Source organism: Grammomys surdaster, unplaced genomic scaffold, assembly GCF_004785775.1.
Source record: "Grammomys surdaster isolate TR1022 unplaced genomic scaffold, NIH_TR_1.0 125580, whole genome shotgun sequence".
Lineage (NCBI taxonomy): Eukaryota > Metazoa > Chordata > Mammalia > Rodentia > Muridae > Grammomys > Grammomys surdaster.
Window position 1 is genome coordinate 657653 of NW_021620426.1, and position 27365 is coordinate 685017.

Sequence of the window (27365 nt, forward strand, 5' to 3'; positions counted from 1 at the left end):
ATGAAGTAATTTTAAACAGATGTGTTTACCTGCCCAAAACCTGCATAAGACCTCTCAATAATCTATCATGGTTGGAAGAGAAGCTCATGAAATTCCATCCAAGTTGAGGAGGTTTAGTTAATAGTTGCTGATGAAGAGTGACTCATGTTCTTCAGGGATGTGGGGACTGCTAAGTTGCCATCAATGCTCAATTAAATAATCTCACTCCATGGTTATACAGATAACTCTAATTAAATATAGTGCATATCACACAGATACATGTGTACATGACTCTCTTTCTCTCTCTGTCTGTCTCTGTCACACACACACACACACACACACACACACACACACACACACACACACGAGTTCTGTAAGACATAATGGGACAGAGACTTGTTTAAACAAGAAGGAGTTTTTTAGGAGTAGAAAGGGGCTAAGAGAAGTAACAGGGTAAGAGAGTGAATATATTCAAAGCAAATATATATTTTTTTCACAAAAGAATAAAACAGATAATAATTATGTAAGATAATAGCCATGACATAATTTGAAATTTCAGTGTACATTGAAATCTAGTTTCTAAAATTATAATCATCCTCATTCATTATTGTAGTAGCAGAAAGTTATGTATCATTTTTCTTAAATAGTTTTGAATATGAAAGATAAATTAGTCACAATCATAGGCCAGACAAACACAGCTTAGAAGAGCAACATGGCTAACTTTTATAGCCTATTTACTACAAAACCATATGTTGTAGTTATAAATTAACAAATATTAGCTTCTTTAAGTCTTTTAACAAGGTTTGGCATAGATGTTGTAATTATCTCTGCATCACAGATGAGTAAAGTAATGCCTACACAGGTTAATTAATATGCTTGAACTTCATTCCCACCTTCAGAAAATTAACTGGTGAAACAGTCAAACTTGAGCACATTTGATGGAAAATCTGGGTCATCAAACAAAATCAAGTAGGAACAGTCATATACTCAGGATAATGAAGTATTGCCACATTATTTCAAAGATACAAGTCATTTAGCTTTGAAGTTTAACTCTACTTTAATAATAATGCCTTATGTCATTTAAGGAATTAGTTAACCAGAATTATAATTTCAAAGGACGCCTTAAGAGCACTGTGATCCAGACTCTTTTTCTGTTTCTTCTGAGTTATCAACTTTACCAATGTCTTGTTACTTTGTTCAAACCCTCCTTTCTTTTCTACCTTGGGAATGACTTACTGAGCCAAGACACTCTTACATGGCTGATTCTAGTAGACTCTATGAGGTCTTCTTGCAGCCCTGCTTGGTTCTCTGTTCTTCTGTTAGAGATACCTTTACAAACAAAAGCCTTTGTAAGTTTTCTCTTTTTAAATAATAATGAATTTTTCTCTCATTTTTTTAACTCATGAACGTTTTGACAATTGAATATATGTATGTAACTTATGTACTCCGACTACTCTAAGCCCCACCCACTTCAGTCTGTGTTATAATCCTAACATACACTCTTCTGCCTACATGTCACCATATTACAGCCATGTCTTTTTGGTTTGCTTTGTGACTAACTTATTTTAACCAGAATTGTCTGTGTTATAATAAGTTTGGCACTTTCCACTGAATTACACAGTTGGGTACAAAACTAAAGACAATGGACTCCTCCCACTTCTAGAATTTTTCAGTTCCCAATAGTTTATTAGGGAGAGGTTGAATCTCATGTGAACCCTTCCTCAATTCATAACTGACTATTGACATGCCCAGTCTTGTTAACATCCTGTCCAAACAATCACAGCTACTGTTAAATCATGTTTGCAGTGACTATATCCTAGCTGATATCAACTCAACACCAGCGAGAATCATTTGAGAGGAGAGAACTTAAATTGAAAAAAAAAATTCTCCATAAGGCCAAGCTACAGTCAATCTTGTAGGTCATTTTATTAGTTAGTGATTGATGTGAAGGATTGTGGTAGTTTGAATGAGAATGGCCTCCATAGGCTCATGTGTTTGAATGCTGTGTCCAGTGGTGGAACTATTTGGGAATGATTAGGAAATATGACCTTGTTGGAGGTGGTCACTGGAGTGGGGTGGAGTGGGCTTTGGAGTTTAAGAAGTCCATGACCCAGGTCCTCTGTCTCTGTCTCTCTCTGTCTCTGTCTCTCTGTCTCCCTCTCTGTCTCTCTCTCTCTGTCTCTCTCTCTCTGTCTCTCTCTGTCTCTCTGTCTCTCTCTCTGTCTCTGTCTCTCTCTGTCTCTGTCTCTCTGTCTCTGTCTCTCTCTCTGTCTCTCTCTCTTTTTCTGGATGTTGTCATTATTCAGTATGTAAAACTCTGAATTACTGCTTTATCACCATGCTTCTCTTCTTCCTGTCATGATAATCTTTCACTAACTTCCTAAAACTATAAGCAAGCTCACATTTAAGCTTCTATTTTTGTAAGGGTTGCGTTGGTCATGGTATTTCATTGTAGCACAGAACAGTAACTAAGCCAAAGCCAGCCCACTGTAGGCAGTGTCACCCCTAGGCTGATGGTCCTGAGTGTTATTCCCAGGCTAAGAAAGTCATGAAGAACAAGTCAGTAAACAGCAATCCAGCCACTGCTCCAGTCTCCAGGTTTCTGCCTTTAACTACTGCCCTCACTTCTCACTGTGGCATACTTGTAAACTATAAGGCAAAACAAATCCTATCTTCCTCATATTGCTTTTGGTCATAGTGTTTTACCATAGCAATAGAAACCCTAAGACATCTACCTTCTTCGATCCTTCACATACTGTGAAGCTGGTCTTCACTGAATTACTTATTGCTTCTCAATAAGAAGTTCTCTTCTCTTTTAAGTAATTTTTATCAATCATTTTATTCATTTACACTTCAAATGATATCCCTCTTCCCAGTTACCCCTCCACAAACCCCTATTCCAAACCCTTACTCCTCTCTCCTTTGCCTCTCTGAAGGTGCTCCTCCACCTATTCACCCACTCCTGCCTCACCCTCTAGCATGCCCCTACACTGGGGCATTGAGCCTCTATCCCCTTCCATTGACATCAGATAAGACCATCCTTTGCTGCATATATATCTGTAGTCTGGGCTCCCTTCATGCATACTCTTTGGTTGGTGGTTTAGTCCCTAGGAGCTCTGGGTAATACAGTTAGTTGATATTGTTCTTCTTATGGGGTTGCAATCCTCTTTAGCTCCTTCAGTCCTTCCACTAGATCTTCTATTAGGGTCCCTGGCCTCTTGTCAGCAATCACTTCTTGGCATCAGCAATAGTGTGGGGGTTTGGTGTCTGCAGAAGGGATGGAGCCTTAGGTGGGCCAGTCTCTGGTCTTTGGATGGCCTTTTCTTCCTTCTCTGTTCAATTTTTTTTGTCCTTGTCTTTCCTTTGGACAGGAACAATTTTACAATTTTGAGATGTATGGACGACCCCCATCCCTCAACTGGGGGCCGGCCGCGTCTGTCTACTGGAGGTAGTCTCTACAGGTTGTATCTCTCCTTTGTTGGATATTTTGTCTAAAGTCATTGCCATTGGCTCCTAGGAGCCTCTCACTTCTCTGAAGTCTTTTAAAATTATAAATTTAATTGGCTTAGTCACTGTTCTGTGCTACAATGAAATACCATGACCAAAGCAACCCTTACAAAAATAAAATTTATTTAAATTTAATTTTTAACGACTTTTTAAAATTTCATGGCGTTCTATAATGGAGTAAATGTAGACCGCACCATGTCAGTGTCATTATGAATGGCAAAATTAGTTGCCAAATCTGGAAAACCAGAACTAACAAAAGTCATTAGTAAAATCATGGTCCTAAAATATTTTTAAGATCAGAAATAATCAGAGGATAATTAGTGCAATGGGCTGCCATGTCCAAGTCTTAAAAAAAAAAAAAAAACGGGTTCTGGGGCTAAAACTCAGGTCTTTATGCTCCTGTGGCAAGCTCTTTATAGACTGAGACTGAGCCATCTCTGTAGACCTTACTTACAGTGAGTCCTTGAAAGTAGAAATCAACCACTAAAGTCCTTCTTTCATAATCTAGAGGCTCAGCAAGTACCTGGACAATACATAGATGAGTTTATGATTGTCATCAGTTTCATCTCTCTTAACATACATTAGATTCCCTTAACACCTGTGATTATAATAGTATATACTGCTCTCGGTAAGTTTACATTTATAGGATGAAACTTAACCTGTAACCAAAGGAGAAAATACTTTATTTTCCAAAATCCAAATATTACCATATTGTCTATGTATTTATGTGCTTGTCATTTTTCTTTCATTAATTAGACATCTACAGGCTCACTGGCAGAGTGGTTTTACTAAAAAGGTACCTTACAGGATGTGTTTTTAATTTGAGGGGACAAAAGCAGTTGCTTTGGTTCTATCAAACCCTGATATTATCATTTTTTTTATCATATTTAGTCTTGTTCCTTCAAGCATTTGGTTTATTGCTTTTCTCTTGAAGTGTATATGTGCATTTGTATTTAACCTGTGCTCTTTTTTTTTAATGACACAAATAATTGTAAAACACATACATGTGCACACCAATCTGAGCAAAGAGAAAGAGAATTAGTAATACCATAAAACCGCAACAGTTCTAGTAACTTGTTGAAACAAACTATTTCCCATAGTGGCTAGAAATGCTTCTTTCTTTAATGCTATACAGAAGTAGAACACAAACAAAAAGTTTCATTTTGTTTATTAAATAATACCACAGTACCATAACTGTGAGGTTTGTCTTTCTAAACTAACTGTGAAAGTTTTATATGTTTATGCAGTGAAGTATTAGGCCAAGATGGTCCCTAGACACTAAGCTGAATGGTGGGTAAAGGAAACAGATTCCAACCATCTCTGATAAAGAAGATCATGACTTCATTACTTCAGCTCAGACCTAGAAATTGAAATGTTATCAGCTTAACAAACAGAAGAAAAACACATTACCAAAATGTTCTTAACTGTTGGGGAAATCTCAGTAGTGAAAGTGCACAGTCTAGGTGTTTTTATTGAAATGAAAGTGATTGATCCTGAAACTACATTTAATTTCTCCACTATGTTATTTTCTCCTAGGTAATCAGCGCTGATGTGGGGTCTACTGTGTCCTTCTGGATGATAGAAACTGGGCAGAAAATCAAACAGTTTGCTGGTTGTCATGGTAATGCAGAGATCAGCACCATGGCCCTGGATGTAAATGAGACACGGCTTTTGACTGGCAGCACAGATGGTACTGTAAAGGTATGTTCAAAATGAAGCTTTTTCTACCCAGATATAAGGAGTCTAGAATAGTGTGCAGGGAGACACAGCTATAACTTGATTTGTTTCTGCCTTTCTGGCCTTGCAAGAAGAAACACAAGACTAGATAAGAGCTAATTAAACCAGCTAATAATGAAGCTATTAGAATGATGAATAAATGATTTTTTTCTGAACAAATTATTTGTAAAAAGACACAGCTAGGCATACTTTTCCCGTGCATGGTTACTTTGGAGAATAAGAGGCCAGAATAATTTTCACATGTTTCAGCCAACATCTCTAATTTTCCTTTTTTCCTCTAAATTTATGAAATGAGGAATAGGACAATATAATAAGTGTTTTAAACATCAGTAATATACTTTAAAAAAGAATGCCTAAAAGTAAACATATTTAATAGCCTGCGCTTTAATTATATGAAAGTAGTGACGTAGTGAGATGGGATAATAAAACTATAATCATATTTTTCCATCCTAACCTAACAGTGCCTTTTTTTAGTTTTCTTATAACTACCATTTATTTCTTCGGTGAAGATATTTTTCTTTTCATCATGATCATATGCTCACGTAAAGCCAGATATAGCCACCAGAAATTATTCCTACCAGTGGCACAGCTCAGTGCCCTGTCATGAAGAGAGCCCTGGTAGTGTTTGATTAGAGATGGCTCATGACACTGTGACGAAATAAAGTAGTTTCCTGAATAAACTTCACAAATAAAGCTTTGTGGATATGTAGGGACACTGTCCAAAGTTAGCTGATAGTTCAGGGCAAAGTCTGTCTAGTTATTATCAGTATGTGAGGGGAGCTAGGATGGCTTCATCATGAAAGTCTCTGGATATCAATAGAAAATGTCTGTGCAAGGCTGCAACAATGGTATATAAACTGGAGATTTTGGTATAGGAAAACCCACTGTAAACAAGAGATCTGGTACAATGTGTGAAAGTCTCTGGTCCCCCCCTAAAAGATGAGATGAAAATCAGCCATTGCCTCATCATATAGCCCTATAGTGTGAAACTGAGGCAGATAGAAAGCTTATTGTAGAAATAAAATCATTAGGTAGAAGGAATTCATTACAGAGTCTAAAGTAAGGTCAACCTTGTAGATATCACAAAAATGATCCATGAAAAATACTTCATAGAACCAAGAATGGATATAGCTTTTCAATATTTCCTTTTGGAAATCATTTTAGTTAGCAGAGTGAGAGTCATATTTAGTTGAAAGCGATGTGTCATGGATCTAGAGATTAGTCAACCCTGGATTCTCTGTAGAAGCCTGTTCATTGTAGAGGCAGGTAGCTATTTACTTAATGGAGTAGTGGCTTAAGAGAAGGTTCAGCAGTAAAGAATTATTTCTGCTCTTTCAGAAAACCTGAGTTCAATTGTCAGTACCTGTATTGTACTGTACAGTTCACAGTTACCTAGAACTCTAGCTCCAGGGAATCTTCTGGCCTCCATGCGTATCTGCACAAATGTGTACATATACACACAATGATACACATACATATAAACTCACACTGAAATAAATCTTAAAATATAGTTAGTAGCATGATTCCTGAAGTATTTTAACATATATTTAAAAAATGTTTTATATGTTTCTAACAGTCAAACAACACAATCTGAATTCCAGCAACCTCTGTACTAGACACATTAATAAAGATTGAATGTCTTTGAGGATGTTTTTGTGAAGAAATGAAAATAAATGGCAGTTTGCAGGCACATTTGTAATTTACAATCTCAAATCAGAAGCTGTGTGATCAAAGAATTAACATGATGTTCTATTTATAATGGTTTAGAAGGATCTGAAAGCAAATTAATCTTTGAAGCAATGTCTACACAGAGTCTCTGTATTCAGCTGTTCCCCTGAGGATAACAGTGTTGCTGGTTTCATGTCCATTTTCCTAGCTTAGAAGTGCTACTGTTGCTGGATAACAGATCCCTGTACATGCTGCTCTGCAGTTTTTGTTCTGTCCTGAACATTAGTTTATATAAATATTCTACATAAATAATGATGTTTATCAAATTCTACAAAATCTTTAGTCTCAACCAGACACTGCTAAAAGTCATAAATGGGCACACACACAGACACACAGACACAGACACAGACACAGACACACACACACACACACACACACACACACACACACACTACAAGGTTAAATCTACATTTCACAATTGAAGGCACTACAGCTCAAAGACTTAAAGCACCTTAGTCAAAGAAAGGTTCTGTAGCAGTTAGAGTTTAAGGTGAATGTAGAAATATGCAGACAATTCATCTTTTTTGTATCTGTAGAAGGTGTTGCTGAGGATGGAACAAGTAGCATTCATGTTACACGCATGTTTTTATCTACTGCACAATATTTGTAGCACGATTTATTTTCTGGTGGTTGAATCATATGATACAACGTAAGTTGGATTAAAAACTTTAGAGTTTATAAACAATGCTATGGAGTATGACTAAAAAGATGCTGTTTCACAAGAATGACATTAGTTTTCCGATGTTGAACTTTGGAGTCAAAGAGCATATTGATTTTAATTTTGAAACAGTGCTAACTTGCCCTTTGCATGGTATTTGTCAAAATTGTTTCATTTTAGGAGTTTGTTCTAATTGCCAGTGACCCAGTTATTCAGTCTCTAAAAATATGTCTATTAGCCCTGTCAGTATCCCCACTGCTTGAGTAGAGAGAGTAGAACCACTCTATTTTTAGATACTCTTTAAAAATGGACATGTCAACCTATATCCCCAGGAAGTTCAATCAGCAAAAGACAGGAGACTCAGCACAAAATATTTAGTCCTTCAGCCATCCTTAGGAGGTAAGGTTTCTGTGTCGTAAGTGAGGGCAAACAAATAGCCAGGATATTCTAAAATATTCAATACACCATATAATGGTAGTCACTAAAAAAATATGGACATCCTCCCCAGAAGCAATCATGTGGTGGGCCACCTCTTCTGTTCTCCTGATCTCAGGCCAGCTTACCTGCACCTAGACCACAAGGACCACCTTGACTGCCCTGCCCAGGAGCACTATCCTGATTGCTGACACAGGTGAGGGACAGGAACAACTCTTCTGCTATCATGACTCTGAGGGCCAGACAGAATGTCAAAGTCGTTTCGATTTGCATTTCCCTCATGGCTTAAAGGTTTTAAAAATTTCTTCCAGTGCTTCTCAGCCATTAGAGATTCCTCTGCTGAGAATTCTCTGTTGAGATAAGTATTCCATTTTTTAATTGGATTATTTGGTTTGTCAATGTCTGGTTTCTGGAATTCTTTATATATTTTGGTTATCAGCCCTCTGTCAGATGTGGGTTCATGAAGATCTTTCTCATTCTGTAGGCTGCCATTTTGTCTTTTTGCCAGTGTCCTTTGTCTTACATAACACTTACAGTTTCATGAGGTCCTATTTATTAATTGTTGATCTTAGTGTCTGTATAATTATTGTTCTATTCAGGAAGTTGCCTCTTGTACCAATACTTTCAAGGCTATTCCCCATTTTTTTTTCTATCAGGTTTAATATTTCTGCTTTTATGTTGAGGTCTTTGATACACTTGAACTTAGATATTGTGCAGGCTGATAGATATGGATCTATTTGTATTTCTCTACTTTCAGACATCTAGTTATACCACCCCCATTTCAGGATGTTGCTTTCTCTTTTCCATTGTATAATTTTGGTTTCTTGTCAAAAATACAGTATCCATAGATGTGTGGATTTACTTCTGGTTTATTTATTTGATTCCATTGATCAACCTGTATGCTTTAATGCCAGTACCATGTGACTTTTATTACTACTGGTATATAGTACAGTATATACAGTATTTAAAGTATAGCTTTAAATCAGGGATGGCAATACTTCCAGAAGATCTTTTATTATACAGGATTGCTTTAGCTATCCTGGGTTTTTGTTTCTCCGTATTGAGTATTTTTCTTTCAAGATCTGGGAAGAATTGTGTTGGAATTTTGATGAGTATCTATTGAATCTTTTGGTAAAATGGTTATTTCTATAGTTACTCCTACTGATACATGAACAAATGAGATATTTTCATCTTTTGATATATTCTTTAATTTTTTTCTTCAAAGGCTTGAAGTTTTAGTTATACAAGTGTTTCATTTTCTGTGTTAGGATTATCTCAATATACTTTATATTAAGTGTAGCTATTGTGAAGGGTGTTGTTTTCTGATTTTTTTCTCAGCCTGATTGTCATTTGTATATAGAAGGGCTACTAATTTTGAGTTAAGCTTGCATCCCATTGCTTTGCTAAAGTTATTTATCAGCTGTAATATTCCCCAGTGGAATTTTTGGGGTTGTTTATGTTTACTATCATATCTGCAAATGGCAATTCTTTGACTTCTTTCTTTATAATTTATGCCCCCTTCTAATCTCTTAGCTGTCTTGTTGCTGTAGAAATATTCAAGAAATATACTGAGTAGATATGAAAAGAGCAGACAACCTTGTCTTTTTCCTATTTTTAGTGGAATTGCTTTGAATTTCTCTCAATTTCTCTCCATAATTACATCTAAATTTGTTGTTGGCAATAGGTTTGCTGTAAATTTCCTTTATTATATTTAGGTATCTCCCTTATATCCCTGATCTCTCCAAGCCTGTTATCTGAAAGGGATGTTGAATTTACTCAAATGCTTTTTTTTCCTTTTGGTTTGTTTATATGGTGTGTTACATAGATTTTCATATGTTGATCTATCCTAGCATTTCTAGGATGAATCCTACCTGATCATGTTGGTAATCCTTTTGATGTGTTTTTAGATTTGGTTTGCAAGTATTTTTTCAGTATTTTTGCATCAATGTTTATGAGGGGAAGTGTCTGTGTTTCTCTTTCTTTGTTGACTTTTTGTGTGGTTTGTGTATCAGGGTGACCATGGATTCAAAAACGAGTCTATCAGTGGTCCTTCTGTTTCTGTTTTGTGGAATATTATTAGGAGGATTGAAATTAGCTGTTCTTTAAAAGTCTGGTAGAATTATGTATTCTGCACTAAAACCATCTGTCTCTTTTTTATTCTTGTTGTTGTTTGTTTTGTTTATATGTTCTTTTAATGACTGCTTCTATTTTCTTAAGAGACTACAGGTCTATTTAGAGTTATCTTGATTCAACTTTGGTAATGGTATCTATTGAGAAAAGTTTGTGTTTCTTTTAGTTTTCCAGTTTTGGGGTGTACATGTTTTTGAAATATGACCTAATAATTTTTTAATTTCCTTGGTCTGTTATTATGTTGCACTTTTTATTTCTGAGTTTGAAAATTTGGATATTATCCAAATTACTCTGCCTTTTAGTTAATTCTGATAAGGGTTTGTCTATCTTGTTGATTTTCAAAGAACCAATTTTTTATATCATCAATTCTTTTTATTGTGCTCCTTGTTTCTATTTTAGTGATTTCAGCCTTCATTTTGATTATTTCCTGTTTTATACTTCTCTCGGTGTATGGTTGTTCTCTTTCCTTTTTTTAAATCTGAAACTTTCAGTTATTTTATTAAGTTGCTAGTGTGAGAACTCTTGAATTTCTTTATGAAGTTCATTAGTGCAATAAACTTTCCTTTTGGGATAATTTTCAATGTGATAATCCAGTTTGATTGTGTTACTCATTCATTTTTCATTGAATTCAAGGAAGTCTTTAATTTCTTCATTTCTGCCTTGACAAAATAGTCATTCAGTATGTTTTGTGTCAGGACTTTTTTTAGACCTAACATTTTCTTTGTTTGATGAATCTATTTCTTCTGCTGTATCTCCAATATCTCAGATTCTTTCTTCTATCTCTTGTATTCTGTTGGTGATGCTTGTGTCTGTAGTTCCTGTTTGCTTACCTAGATTTTCCATTTAAAGAACTACCTCAGTTTGTGTTTTCTTCATTGTTTCTATACTGCCATTTAAGGTTTTGAATAATTTCATTTGTTTCTTTCTACTGTGTGTGTGTGTGTGTGTGTGTTTATTGTCTTCCTTGTTCCTGGACTATTTGCATCTATTGTATTGCTAGTTCCTCAACCTAGAACTGACCTTAATACTTGCATGTAATTTAAAAACACACACACACACACACACACGTGTGTGTGTGTGTGTGTGTGTGTGTGTGTGTGTGCTTTCCTGGCATTCTTTAAGGAATTTATTGTTTACCTTCCATTTTGGTCTTTTTATCTATATGGATAAGGGTTATTCATTTCTTTCAGCTGTTTGTATTTTCCTTCCTTTAGGGCTTTATTAGGGCTTTAGGGCTTTATTTATTTTCTCCAATTAGTGTTTGCCTTTTCCTGGATTTCTTTAAGGGATTTATTCATGTCCTATTTAAGAACCTCTATCATCAATTTATTAACAACAATATCTAATTTTAGCAATGGAGTCTTGATGTTCTCTTCAAAATACATAATTTGCCAAACATACTGGCTTGTAGTGAAAAGGATTGATACCATATTTAGAATTTCCGATTGTTGGTCAAACAAATGTAAAAATGTCCAAATAATGTTTTCTTTTTTGCTTTTATTGAAGACAATTGCACTTCATTTTACTGCCTTCATTTAAAAGGCAGTACTATCTGTCTACTGGGGCAACTCTAGTCAAATAAAACTACAATTTTTTTTTTCCAGAGGAAAAACAAAAAATCTCTATAATCTCCATAAAGTTGGATTTTTTTATTGAATATTTTATTTATTTACATTTCAGATGCCATCCCCCTTCTCCACCCCGCCTCCCCATTAATTCTCTATGCCATCCCTTCTCCTCCTTTTTTGCTTTTATACTGTTAAAATCACATGCAAGTATTAAGGTCAGTTCTAGGTTGAGGAACTAGCAATACAATAGATGCAAATAGTCCAGGAACAAGGAAGACAATAAACCCAGATAGCCAAAGAACATGGAAGACAATAAACAGAGTCCCGTGATCATTCCTGTGATCAATATTTCTAAGGGCTTATCAGGATGACCAAAATATCTGAGCCTAGTTCCCTGTCCTAGCCCAAAGTCATTTTCATGCCTGAGGCCTACTTCTTTGTTCTAGCTTAAGATTTAGATTTCTCCCTATAATTACTTCCTTGTTCTAGCCTATGATTTAGATTCCTGCCTGAAATTTCTTCTTTGTTCTAGCCTACGATTTAAATTTCTGCCTGAAATTACTTTGTTCTTCTAGCCTAATGTCAGATTCCTTCTAAGCAGCCCATTCCCTTGTCTTTGGCCAATGTCAAATTCAGCCCCCAAAGCTCTCCACATCTCCCCCTTTTTATTGCATAAACCAGACTGAGCCTGTCTTAGGCTGTTCTGACAAGAAAGCCTTCCTTACCCACCATGGAATATGCATTATCATTAGCAAAGCATTTATGTCTTAGGTTGGTAAGGCTCTGTGCAGAATCCTACCTGTCCTTGGCTTGCCAGCCTGTTAAATTAATAACTCTGTCTGGGAGTCCACTTTCAATTTCAAGTCATTTACTTTGGCTGCCAGCCTGTTGATGTAACTAGAGAGAAGCTTTAATATGATGGGCAAGAATAAAAATATTCCCAGGACAAGAAGGGCTAGCATGATCAAGCTATATATGCCATTCCTGAGGTTTGACCAAAATGGAAATACTGACCTCAAGTCATGGATAATTTTATAGGCATTATCTGCATCATCAAAGCTCAACAGAGCAGCATTCTTTAAATTCTTAATCTCACTATGCAAAATTAAAATACTCAGAGAGGTGTTAGGTTTATGCCAAATACTATACACATGTCTTTGAACTTTTTTCTAATTATACTGATAATAATTGTAAATTTTAAAAGTTACATGACTCCAATGATATTTGTCATGACATTTAAGATGGCTCCTAACTCTTGAACCCTGAATCTCCTTCAAATAATTTGAGTAGGTTATAGAGTATCAATCCATTGTTCCAGACATCTATATAAATGCTTTTGTATACTCAATACATTAGTAACATTTTTTTTTGCTAGATAATTAACAATAATAGCTGTCTTAACTCTTTGTGTCAATGTTATTGTAGAAGCAGTGGTGCTAACAATTAATGAAATTAAAGGTGTTATACCAGCAATAATCAAGCCTGCTAACCTCTTGATTCTGCTTAAAGCCTAACTCACTTCTTCCAGCACTTTCAAGCTTTTTTTTCAGAGAAACAAGGTTTTCTAATATTCAGGGCAGTAAGACAAAAGTTGGTTGATAGACCCCTCTAACTACACAATTATAAATTATAGAGTCAATGTGACTTACAATAAATATTGTAGAAGAGAAAAAAACCAATCACAGACTGGTCTAGAAATCAATCCAATATTAGAAATAACAGTCTACATTTGGAAGGCTGGATCTGGGCATTTTCAGTGACATATTTGTAAGTTAGCTGCGGTTCTCTATGATGTTATGATAGCAAGAGATAAAATTGGGACAGGATCTGGATTTCAAACAAGGGTTAGTGCATGTTTTAAAGCTCTTCGAATTTTCAAATATAAAGTTGGTTTTAAGATAGTTTTCTTGTGCATCAGTAGCATTGGAATATCCAGGGTTTGCTGTAGTAAGACAGCTGGCCCTGGTGGTCCTATATTGTCCTGGCTATTGTTGATTTTTTTTTTTAACAGTGTATCTAAGCATCTGGAATGATTATAGGTCTAGTTTGCAATTTCTGATTTTGTTCTTGTTGGATCAGTGTTTTGCTCCTTGGTTTTTATTTATTCTTTGCTCTTCTGGTCTTTGTGGCCTAGATTTCTGGTGATTGGTGTGACCTCTGATTCAATAGGGGGTCTCTGAGTTGGGTGTTGGACTTAGTGATCAAGCTTGGCATTTGGTCCAGATAGTGGTTTCCTCCCAAGTTGTAAGGTGCATCATGGTGGGGAAGCCTGAAGAAGATAGTCACATTTGAATTGCAGTCATGAAGCAGAGGCAGATAATTGCCAACATAGCATCCATATTCTATGCTACTCTTGATTCAGTCTGGGATCTCAGCCCACAGAATGAGCTGCTCACATTCAGAATGGATCTTTTCATGAGTTAATTATTTTTAAAAACACCTTCAGAGTAAACATGCAGATATTTGTCTCCTAAGTGTTTTTAAATTCCACAAAATTGACAATTAAGATAAACTACTACAGAATGCAAGTACCACATTTAACAAATGCTTCCTATTACACTGTTTTTTCTTCCAAACACTGATGATATTTTTATGTTTCTATTTCAGTGTTGATTTTTATTTTTCTTTTAAAGGTATGGGACTTTAATGGATATTGTCACCATATTCTTAATGTTGGGCAAGATGGAGTTGTGGAAATTTCACAGATCCTGGTTCTTAAGAAGACTATCCTGGTTGTGGGCTGGGAGAGGTATGATATGCTATATAAATTGCCAGAAGAGAAAAGAAGTGGTTTTTTTTTTATTTAAACTAAAATATAAAAGGGAGTCTCATTGGGGAGACTCATTAACTTGTTGGGAGCTTAGGTAGGTGAGTTGGTACTGAATAAATGATCATGAATAAAATATGGTATGACTACACAGGTTGGGTGACTAGAAGAACTATTTGGAACTTTCTCCTGGGTTTGAAAATGTGGTCTTTTATTTAAATTTTTTCAATAAATATGTAATGTTATCCCTTGAGATTCCATGTTTCTCCTATACTGTAAATTGAGCAAACTCAGAATTATAGATTGCCCCCCCCCAGTTGTACAGGATATCTTTCCCTTTTCCCTTCCACAAACCAATTGTTAAGGTCTATAAACCACATGGTTAGGTTCATCATGACAGGAACTCTATTCCTTGGTACAGGAGCAAAATGGTTCCCTGACACCTGTGCTAGTACCTTCTTCAGTCACTGTGGAAATGCACCTCACATGGCACACTGTGTCTTCCAGAGAAACACTTCTTCCATAATGTTATTAGGATAAATATTTTTCAAAATTAGAATATTTTTTTGCTTCCTTTTACTTTTGTAGAGAAGACAAAGTAGCCAGGTTCTACTCTCCTGTATAAATACCAGGAAAATTAAGTGTGCTGTGTTTTGAGCATTTATCACTTACAATTGTGATAATTCACAAAATGTTACTGTAATAGGTAATTTTCCAAATATTTCTTGTTATATGATCATAACATTTGTTGTTTGAAGCTAGGGTTTAAACAGTTTCAATAACTAGAATATCAGCAGGGTATATTGGGTGATTTTTTTCAATCATAGAAAAGACTCTTTTTTTTTTTAAATCTTGGAATGATTATATGTGGACAAACAGTGTTTTCAGGGACAGTTTGATGATAAAAAAGTATATTTCAGACCATTCCACTTGATATTAAGGACTCATTTAATCATCTTTAGCTTGAAGGACAAGACTGGGAACAATCTTTATCCTCTATAAACTTACAACTGCAGCAGGCTGAGGCTATCTACAGCTAGGCTATGGTTAGTAAAGAAATGTCTTTACTTCCATGACAGGGTGAGGGTATGATGTCCAACTTATCCAATTTACAATGAAAATGTGAAAAAGAAATTAAAAAATTAGTCAATACGAGACAAAATTTCCAGATAGCATTTCTTTATATTTTTATGTAGTCATAGTTAAAATTAGCACCAATGAAAATATTTCTGATTGCTTACAAGATAAAATTTAAACTATTTATGTGTCAAGTTGTTAAAATGTGTTCTAAAGAAACATCTTATATTCTGATATATGTTGGCAGAATGTTAGTTCGTGCCTATGAACTAAGAGATTTAGAAAGACTAGAATAAAAGAAAATCAGCACTCTTCTGTTTCCTTCTCTGCTTTTTCCATCTTTCTCAGAGTTGTCAGCCTTGAGTCCTTTATCTGGAGCTTTCATCAATGAATTACCGGTTATATTATGCAACATATAAATATCTATATCTATAAAGATGCTGATTTACAAAATAGATTTCCTTAGAGACATTTTGTTAGGACAGATTTTTCATGAACCAGACAGGATCATTTCTACTAAGAGGCTTTTATCTCATAAAGGCACACAGCAAATACTTGGTAAAGCAGAGGAAATATGACCTGTGAAGCCAGCCAGTAAGGTTTAGTGATTAGAGAAGGAAGTAAAGATTGACAATCAGATTATTTAGCTTTCTGCTAAATCCAGACAGAGCCTGTAAGGTTAAGCTGAGACCTTAACTTCAGGTTCTATCTAAATATAGAGATTGGTTTTATAATTATGCTCAGGATAGAGTAGAAATTGCTTTTATTGAATGAGGCACCTAAATACACTGGCTGGTTTACTTTATGTATGGTACCATGAAGCAGTTGGTACTTTTCATACACCATCTATTTTAATCCTTACCTTCATCTTAGTAGGCAGGCAATGTCTTCTAGATACCTCAAATCTCTGCCTTAAGCTGTTCCCTCTAAGCTTACTCCTCTGCTTATATACTAGATAGTCAGTCCTCCATATTCTACACTGAACACATTGTTTAGCCTCCTCTCTGAAGCCACTTTTCCTTTCAGAGTTTGAGTTTTACTTCACGACCACAGGTGTAACCCCCCCACCATTTTAATTGATTTTTCTTTAAATTTACAACCTAGTAGTCACTACGGCTCTTTCATTTTTATGTCCTATTTGGACATCTGCTTCTGTGAGTACCACAGCTGTATTGTTTAGGGCATCATGTCTGCTTGGATGAATGCCATAGCACTTTAATTTGTCCTATTCTGTCAACTTCTCAGTCCTTAAATAGATTCTCTAAACATCCTCATGTTTTTATTTTTTCACTACTGAAATTCCTATCCTGTTTTTAAAATGTAGTTAATATTTATTTCTATTTTAAGATCTGTTCTGATATCTTCCCTACTAGAGCATTCTTTAAAAATTTACTATTATTATTTTTATTTTTACTTATTCACTTTATATCCCACTTACTGCCTGGCTTCCAGTCAACTCCTCCCACAATCCTTTCCCATTTTCCTTCCCCTTCTACTTTGAGTGGATGGGGGGCTCCCTTGGATCAAGATCAGGTATGGGGACGAACGGGAGGGATGGCCAGATGGCCATGAGAACGACATTCATTTTTCCAACTAGAATAAAGGAAATATATTTTCCTTTTGCCTTTGTGCACATTATTCTTTTTTTTTTTTTTTTTTTTAGTTTTTCGAGACAGGGTTTCTCTATATAGCCCGGCCTGTCCTGGAACTCACTCTGTAGACCAGGCTGACCTCGAACTCAGAAATCTGCCTGCCTCTGCCTCCCAAGTGCTAAGATTAAAGGCATGCGCCACCACCGCCCAGCAACATTATTCTTTTGTACTTTGTTGAACATACAAATATTTATTCCTATGTTATGTGTATAATATTCCTTAATTGTATCCATTTGATTTGCTATATATATTTTAATATAGAACTAAGTTTTGCAGATATTCTTAAGATATATGTGATATTTCTAAAATATATAACTAAGTCTAATATGAGATATTCATAATATATTTAAAATATATTTGTAAAATACTTATGAATATATACAAAAATATTCATTGAATGAATTAACAGTAGATAAGGAAACTACGCAGTAAGGTACAAAAGTAACATATTTGTCAGATGTAATTTTCATCTCAGAGATTTATTGCTGAATAAGATTATCCTTTCTAGTTCTTTTTGAACTCTGGTTGGTTGTCCTAACTCAGCTCTTCTGGCTCAAACTTCTTTTCAAGTTCATTGACTCAATCTGGCTTCTCTCAGTTTCTCTGAATTTCTCTGCTTTACCACATATTAACTTTGGCAATATGTTCTAATCTTCTGTCTCCTTGTCATTCTCTGGCTCTTTCTGTCTTTGCCTGAAATCTGTCTCTCTAAAATTAATCTGATAATACTGCCTCTTCTCTCTCCCTTTGCCTGCTTTCTCTGTGTTGCCTTTAAGTAGCTTTTCTTTCCTGTGTTGTTCTCCTGAGTATTGGCCATATCCTATCTCTGACTAATTCTGTTAAATCTTTCTCCAATTCTTTCTCTGTTCATCAGTTAGATGCCACTTTCAAATATGGTTGCTTTCTTCAACAAACTAATTTTACCTACATTGTTTGGAATTAAAGGTATGTACTAAGGGCATGTCTATATTCCAGACTGAGGGATTAAAAGGGTATCATTTCAACTAGATTAAACAGACCTAGAAGGTCTTTGGTTGTTATCCCTTGACAGAGCCAAATTAATGGATTAAAATTCCTCTATATGAAGAGCTGAACACCACAAGCTATTCCTTGTAAGTAGCAACAACTATAGATATATAAGTCTACTCTATATTTATAACTAGAGAGAAATGCTATTTTTCTTTGTTTGGAGGAGAAAATTGAGGCTTAAAGAGGTTGACAGGCTGGGAAGGTTTATAATCCTAGAATGCAGCAGAACTTGTCTCATAGTCTAAAGTCCGTCTTTCACTCTCGAATGGACTGTTGGTTAATAGAGCAATAAAATCATAGTGAGGCAACCCCTACACACACAATACTTATTATTTATTTAAGAGGACTCTGAAGATTTAGGTAAATATATTTCCCCTTTCATTCCCATACAATTTTAAAAGCTATACCTAGATGGTAATCACTGAGTTAGAAAATAGAGCATGTTGATTGCAAAGAATCTTGATTCCTGTTGTCAATATATCACATCTGATTTTGAAATTTATAATATACAAGGCAGGCAGCAGTAAAAATATATTGTAAACACTATCCCAAGTAAAGAGATTTAGAGAACTCATGATCTGTAGAAACCCATTAATCATATCCTATCATAAGGCAGAATCCCAGATGTAAAATTGATAGAAATAAATTTATAGTTATTTTAAGTAAAATACACTTAAAAACTGAATTGAGAGAAAGTCAGTTCAAAATTATCTTCTTGCATCCTTGGCCATATTTAAGTAGTAAAATTAAATGAACAAGTAGCCAGTTAGTTGTGTTTGTTCAGTCTAGACTTGTGATATGTATAGCCATAGTAACTAATACTCACAATGATTTAATATCTTAAATTGCCCTAAGCTTATGTTCTTGTGTACTTACAGCCTATTAAATACAGACAGGTTTCCCTCTTCTATTTGGGTATAGGAGAAATTTGTGTTTTATATCTAGGTATAATTGCAAAATAAAAACAGTGTGTACTCATGTTTTCAGTATAAAGGAGTCTGTTTAATATCTGTACATATTGTGAAATGGGTAACAGTGACTTAGGATAACTATCACCTTATACATGTATCTGAACTTTTGTTTATGAAGATTCTATTACTATAAAATTTGACTCTTAAAATTTCTCTTTATGCACTTCTCTCAAAGTCCTATTCTCTAAATCTATATGCATATTCTATATATGATGTTAGAAATTAAATTAGTTTATTTCAGGTTTAATTTGTTCTTTAAAACTTTTTTTTAAATCAAATGACCTTAAGGATTTGAAGTTTCTCTGAAATAAAACTGACCTACGAAAAAATATTAAGGTTTTAATAATCGCCTTTCCACAGAATGAGAGCCTCATGAAACTCAATTAATTCTTATTATTAGAATAAGAGCCAAAATGGATGAATCTGAAGTTGTGACTTATTTGAAATCTGTTATTTTGGAACTAAGGAGAGGATATGTATATTTGAAAGTCACAAAGACTTTCTAAACCTGATCTTATGATTATTTCAATGTCCAAAGTTTGACCTCACAGATTTTAGGAAGAAGGGAAGAGGAGAAAAATCAAAACAAGTTCATTTGGAATGGATTTTCTGCTTCTGAGATACTCATTAGTAATCTTTAAAACCATGGATGGATCAAAGGAGAAGTATTAATGAGGTTTAAAATAACTGGAACAACATCACAGGAGCAATCAACCCCTGAAGTACCAGATCATTGATAGTGTTCTTTTCTTAATCAGCTTTTTTTTTTTTCAATGTGGCAGAATGACTCAGGACAATACTCTCAGGACCTATGAAAGATGAAACAGAGCTGGTAAAACTTCTTCAATGCCAAAGGACACGATTATCTGACTCCTATTGACCTGAAAACTGGCTCTTTCTGAAACTTAATTTTGTTCTTGGCAAAGTCCAAATTTAAAAAAACGTAGTCTTTGAAATGGAAAAGGTGACAACTGACTGTGGATTCTTGGAGCATTTTAAGGATCCCTGTCATTTCAAATAAAAATTTTAGGTTAGCTTACAAGGGAAAGGTGCTAGGTAATTAGGTTTTCAATGTTTTGACACAAAAGGTCAAATGTCAAATGGCTACTTTTTTGTAGCATATTATGCAAAGCATTCCATGCCTTGAGCTGTGTACCCTGAATATATCTATTCTCATTTAATATGAGAATCTTGAGAAAAAGACATTTGACATTGAAACTTGGCTCACACAATAGATAAAAGATTGATTTGTGTTTCTCAGGCCCACTCCATACTCACCTTTCCATTAAGCTACTAGAGGATAAACTTAGAAATATACACATGATATGATAGTACTGTGAATTTTAGAACTTTGTATTTTCTTAATTATGACATCTTTCTAAACTATAATTAATGATATTCATATTAAAATTATTATTTTTTCAAAATAGAGGAATAATTCTTAAACTGTTTTTGGTAGATACTTGTACAGTGCCTGTTATGTATGAATTATTATCTTAGTATTGATGATGCAAGTAGAAAAGTTCCTACCTCCATGAGGTCTCCTTCCTTCCTTCCTTCCTTCCTTCCTTCCTTCCTTCCTTCTTTCTTTCTTTCTTTCTTTCTTTCTTTCTTTCTTTCTTTCTTTCTTTCTTTCTTTCTTTCTTTCATTAATGGGACACAAAAACAGACAAACTAACAAAGTAACAAAAAAGAGACAAACAAAAAAGTAAAGAACACAATGCTGCCCAGTGATGAATATTATCAAAGAAAACGATGCACAAGAGTGGGTAAGAGACTCCATGGAGAATCCTAGGTGTGTGTGTGTGGGGGGGGGTAGTTATAGAAGCTCAAGAAATGAAGATCCATGGTTCTCTGTACTTATAATCAAACTGAGGATCTTCGACTTACACTCTTTTTTTAAAATTAATCATCTTTAATAAATGGTGCTGGTCTAACTGGTAGTCTACATGTAGAAAAATGCAAATTGATCCATATTTATCACATTCCACAAGGCTCAAGTCTAAGTGAATTAAGAACCTCAACATAAAACCAGATATACCGAATCTAATAAATGAGATTGATAGTGATAATCTAATTAGTGAAAGTGAAAATTCAAGAAGTCAGAAAGAAGCTGTTTCTTATGGAAGTTATATTTCTATAAGAAATATAGTTCTTTATACTAGTTCTTATAGAAGCTTCATGGAATATTAGTGGCCTCAGAAGATGGTGAATGACATACATAAATATAAGGCTCCCATAGAAGAATAGAACAAACATCTAGAAATGTCTGAGGTGCTTAAAGAACAGAAAGAATGCAGTTTGGGCAAGGCAATGTGCTTTTCAGTAACTTAGCTCTGGATAGGCCTGACATTCATAAACATTCCTATAAGGCAGTAAGTTTGAAACCTTGTAATCCATTTGTACAATTCAGGTGAACATAATACTTTATGGTGTTATACAACATCTATTTTAATAAAAATAACCTTTTCTAATGTTGTACAAAGAATATGTACTTTATGGTGTGTCAAAATTTGATAGAGAATTCATACATTGCTAGTAGGCAATGGTAGAAAAATTGGGTAAAATAAGACTTTAGAAAGAGATTAAATCTATATATCATTGGATCTTGAAAACAGGTGCACACATTTGAATTTTGTAATTTAGGAAATGAAAATCCAGAAAATATTTTTAAGCAAGGTGTCAACTTAGTCTTTCATTTTCCTGTCTCTTCTCTCTATTGTGTTTCGTTTTCCATGACTTATGTGTTTGTTATTATCTACAGTAAATATCAGCCCTCAAATGGACATCCATGATTTGTGCTCCTGTCAGTGCTGCTTTAGCACTTACCACATTTCACTTAGAGTTTTATTTATTTTGAGCCCCTGGTTCTAAATGGTTAAGGAATTCTGTGGAGAATCAATAATTGCTTAAGAACAAGATTACATTAAAAGCTTCAAAATATACAGGTAAATCTTGTATAGGATGAAGAAGTTATCTTGTATAGATAACTTCTTCATCCTATACAAGACTTAGTAACAATGACATAGGAGCCTCTTAAAATTGTTGACTAGTGGGGTGGAGAACTCTGTACTAGGAAACTATGAGTGGTTGTTTAAAGTGGAAGTAAAATGAATGAATATGTCATGGGTAGATAATGTAAACATGTAAGTATTTGTGACGAGAGAAAGAAATGGCACATGGGATGCTGTGATGCAGGCCTGTGAACCAAATTATGAAATTCATAATAGAGTGTGGAAAGAAGCTGGCAAAATTTGATTTGTCATGTGTTAATATATTTTAGCAATGGAAAGATTGTATGTATTGAACTATCATCTGGCAAATGAAAACTATCCAATCCTGGTAAGTGTGAATGAAGATCAATAAAAGGCCATTTGTATGGAAGTAATATTGGAATCTACGGTGGTACATGGAATCTCTGTTTTAACAGAGAGAAGGAGAAAAATTGCAATGAATGATGCTTAGCTCAAAGGGGTGAGAGAAAGAAAGGGGCGAAAAATTAACGCCCAGGAATGGATAATAAAGAGAGCAGGCAGAGAAGCAAGAACACAGTTCTTGTACTATCTGGAGAGTGTGATCCATAATATTCTTTTTTTTTTTTTTTGGTTTGGAATGAGCAGCAAGCAATAGATAGATAATTGATAGACAGGAAGATAGCAAAACCTTATCAAAACTAGTGCTCGAAACATCTAGCAGAAATGGACTGGAGAGTGTGATGCAATCAACTTGAGTTTTTAATTTAATATTTTCTCCATGTATAAGCTTCTCATGACTGAATCCAGTCCAACTGTAGGGATTTTATATCATGATATAAAAAATTTAAATATCTGCTGGAAATGGTTTACTGTCTACCTGTTTTTACTCTTGGGCTAGTTTGCTGTTATTTCCCTGCCCCCTCTTTTTCACAGTGTTGGCAGGGGAGTAGCCTATCCGGAGACAAAGGATACTTTCAGAAAAACATGCTTGGGTCTGGAGATTGAGAGGGTGGATCCTGCTTTCAGAGCCAGCTCCTCAGCAGATGCAAACAATATATGACAATTTACCAATGTTATGTATTTTCCATACTGGAAACAAGAGTTTCAAGGAGGAGAAGAAAGCTTCTTGCTCACAAATAAACACTAATATTTGTAGGACAATCAACTGGGTGAGGAAGCACAGTGTCAGAAAGGAGAGGAAGAATAGCAATAAAGACTCAAGCTAGGGTAACTGACGCTCATTTGAACTGAGATTAGCCATGAAAAGAAGGGGACATTTTTATATGGGTTGGCCTCCAGAGTAGAAATAAAGCAGTGCTTACTCTCCTATAACCTGCTATCTATAGTCCTTCATTCCCTCCTAGGCTTCAGATTGCCCACTCTGTATCCATCCTGGTCTTTCTCAAGTTTGTCAGCAGGACTACATGGTTGATTTTCTAAAGTTGTAATTTCTGTATTTTCCAGGTGCCATAATTCTTGGGGATGAGATTTTTCTAACACTTTTCACAAATGATAGCTGTTAAAGATATAGTGGACTGCAAGAGAATAGACTCCATGGCTACCACAATTCTGGAAAATACTATAGGGAATGATTACACATTATACACCGTACAAAGACGCTTTGATGAAAGAAATCAAACTCATTTTATTACAGTACCAGACAATATTTGTTCATAGACCTACTCTGGTTTTTATTATTACTGCCATAGAACTCTTAATAGTTTCATGTGAGGAAATTTTTGTTTTAGGGCCTTGGGAATAGATAATTAATCTGATAAATGTATGTATCCTTGCTTTTAGTAGTTACAAAAGGTAATTGACATTCCTACATTAAGCATTTATAATTTATTAGATATTCAATGTGAGAGTTTTAAAGAAATTTCAGTGGGAAACTTATTTTATTATGAATGACAGGTAACAATAAAATTCTGGAAGGTAGTCTTTTAGACTTTTCAAATTGTGCCATTGAAGTGGATGATGGCTACTCAATATCAGTACCAATTTTAGATTTGCAGCTAAATTCTATATCATTTTTACAGAGCAGTTACTGTATTTCGACCTCAGAACTTTAATCAGTTTTTCATCCAGTCTGAAGAGTGGAAAGGGGGAGTCCATCACCAAGATGACATCTTGTGTGCTGCATTTTTACCCCCACAAACTCTTGTTACAGGTAAATTGAGCCTTCCCTGGAAAATGGCTTAGGGAAGTTTGGTTGAATTTGGGTAAATTTTGAGAAAAGACTTTTCTCAACTGAAAAAAAATAAGAATAGATTTCCCAAGGAAGCAGTCTTAGAACTCCTTTAATTTCTTACTTCTATGGTAGTTAGGACTATCAGTTTCTGTACTGTATCACTAGTTGCATACCCTGGATCTGCTACTTATCTACTCAATGATATTGTGGCTTAATTTAAACTTTACCTCATAGTTCTCTCTGGCTAAGAATTTTTTGGGTGTGTTTTTGTTTTAAAGTACAGATAGCCAGTGTGATATTTCAACATAGTGCTTAGCATACAATAAACTCATTAGCAAACACTAACTTCTGGTTGTATTGCTCATTTTTCAAGAGAAGTATTAGTGCTTTTGGGTAAGAATCATATTTTGGTGGCATGCAAATGCTTCTTAATTGGAACATCTTGATCTAAAATGACATGTTAACTTCTTCATACGTATGTAACAGAACAAACTAACTCTTTGGCGTAATATAACTCTTAATTTATTCTCATACCCTCAGTTATACAGGGAAATTGTTCAGCCAAGCACTTTGTTCATAATACATTTGAGAATCAGAGTGGACAGTAGTAGATCCACCATGGGAAGGTGAGATCCTTTGCCTTCCCATGTTAAATGACATGTTAACTTCTTCATACGTATGTAACAGAACAAACTAACTCTTTGGCGTAATATAACTCTTAATTTATTCTCATGCCCTCAGTTATACAGGGAAATTGTTCAGCCAAGCACTTTGTTCATAATACATTTGAGAATCAGAGTGGACAGTAGTAGATCCACCATGGGAAGGTGAGATCCTTTGCCTTACTTAACAGTTTATGAGCTAAGTAGATTGCTTTGTTCAGAGGAACACAAACCTTAATAGGCTTTTCTATCTTCTCCCTGTCCTAAGAAGTCACTGTACATACGCCCCACCCTAACTCAGCTGTCTTCTGTGCTTCTCATTTGCCATTGGTCCTCTCCTCCAGGGATACTGTATGCCATCTGGACACTGCTGTGTGACTCCCCACACAGCACAGACTCAACCATATTTCTTTCTCTTTGAACTGTTCTCTCTTTTTAATAAAAAAATCAAAACAAAACAGGAACAAATGACTTTATATGGGAAGAATTTTAAGACTGGAGAAAACATTTCACAAGGAATTTAGATGAAAGAAATGCAAAGAAATCTCTCTTGCACACACAAATAGTGTACAAACAGAAGTCCAAGGGTAATTTATACTTTCTCAACCACTGCCTAGTGCTTAGCACCGCTTTAAATATTTCTCATTCTTAAAATAACCCATAAGGTAAGTGCAATTTTTAACCGGGTTTTATAGATGAATTAATTTTGTGATCAAGCTGAGTTCAATATCATGTGTAAGGCTACATAGATGATAATTGGCACAAGCTGGACTTGGACTCAGCTAGTTTAACTTCAGTGCCTTTATTCCAAATGATTTATTATAATAAAATGATAGTTAGCTTGTTCATATTCACCAACTATGTGGGTTACTCTATAAATATTAAAATTTTACCAATACCAGTCTCATTACAATTTATGTCTCCAAAAACAGAGAATACCTACTATTAACAAGATTTTATATAATACACATTGATAAAGGTGTCCTTTTGTTTCTATTTGACCACATTTTATATAATTATCTGGTAACTTCCGCTCTTTATCTTGGATCCTACAGGGGGCTATGATGGAGAAATTGTTCTGTGGAATAACAACACAGAAAATGCTCACCATGTTCTTCACCCTGGTTACCAGAGGCAGCTAACATCCGTGGTAGGTGAGTATAAGTTTGAAACTGAAATCTTGTGTTTTGTTGGGGTGTAATAGGCCTGGATGTTTATGCATGCACATGACTCTGTGTCCACCCAAACTATAGATGACAGGCTGTAAACTCTAAGGCTTAGTGATTGGATAGACTTATCACAGTGATTAAGAAGAACATCAAGGCTAACATGGCTTTGAAAATTATCCATGGCTCTCCATTTTTTTGTCTTTATGCTATGTCAGTTTTCCTCTGGTTTAGATTTAGAGAATAAAACTTTCAGAATTGCCTTTGAGTGATCTTAGGTATCCTTTAGTAGGAAAATGGGAACTATGTTCACTTGGTTGGCTGTTCACCCTCAGTCTGGGGCTTGTAGTAAATATTATGCCACCTGGATATCATAAATTATTCCTTACTTTAGAAACCTGAGAGGAGCATTAGACAGGAGTTTATTATATTTTATTGGCTTTAGCAGAGGACATGAATATTTTATACTTAAGTGTCTCCACAATTGTCTTTCATATTTTATTTTGGCTTGTTTAGAAACTAAGGCTTTTCCTTTAGATTAACTTCTTTTGATAATGATTATGAGATTTCCTATGGTTGAGCTTTTTCCTATTGTTTCTACTAGCTAATCTCATAGAGAATAAATGAAACTTTATTAAAGTACTCACCATTGGGTGCAGTGTGTGTGTGTGTGTGTGTGTGTGTGTGTGTGTGTGTGGTTGAAGAGTGATTTATTGGGAGTATGAAAACCAATTTAAAAATGTAAGATTTTGAGGGATTATCTGACTGCAGACACAACACTTTGAGCTGCCTTATGTACAAAGAACTAACCATTACGATTCATCTCAACATTCCAAGGATATGGTATAATTCTGCCTTTTTCTCTCTCCTTGACTTCAAGGGAGTACCATCTATACCAAGAGCATTCTAACTGTGGCTATCGTTATATACACTGAGAAATAAGACATAAGTAACAATACTTATTTTGGTTATTTTTCTATGAGTGCAATAAAACACCACAATAAAGACAAATTATAGATGTAGATTATTTACATTTATGGTTCTGGAGGACAGAAATACATAAGCACTGTGGTGGGAACATGAATCTGAGTGCTCACATCTTAAATTGCTAACATGAAACAGAAAGTGAACTG

The 27365-nt window shown here is 35.0% G+C and overlaps 1 protein-coding gene across 1 annotated transcript in view; it reads left to right on the forward strand.

Annotated features, from left to right (window-relative positions):
• Wdr49 (WD repeat domain 49) overlaps positions 1-27365 on the forward strand; it is a 155447-nt gene that overhangs the window by 79267 nt on the left and 48815 nt on the right. The window contains exons 8-11 of the mRNA XM_028786760.1: positions 5023-5187; positions 14376-14491; positions 24253-24383; positions 26122-26220. Coding sequence (XP_028642593.1) covers positions 5023-5187; positions 14376-14491; positions 24253-24383; positions 26122-26220 — 511 coding nt within the window. The remainder of the gene's footprint in view (positions 1-5022; positions 5188-14375; positions 14492-24252; positions 24384-26121; positions 26221-27365) is intronic.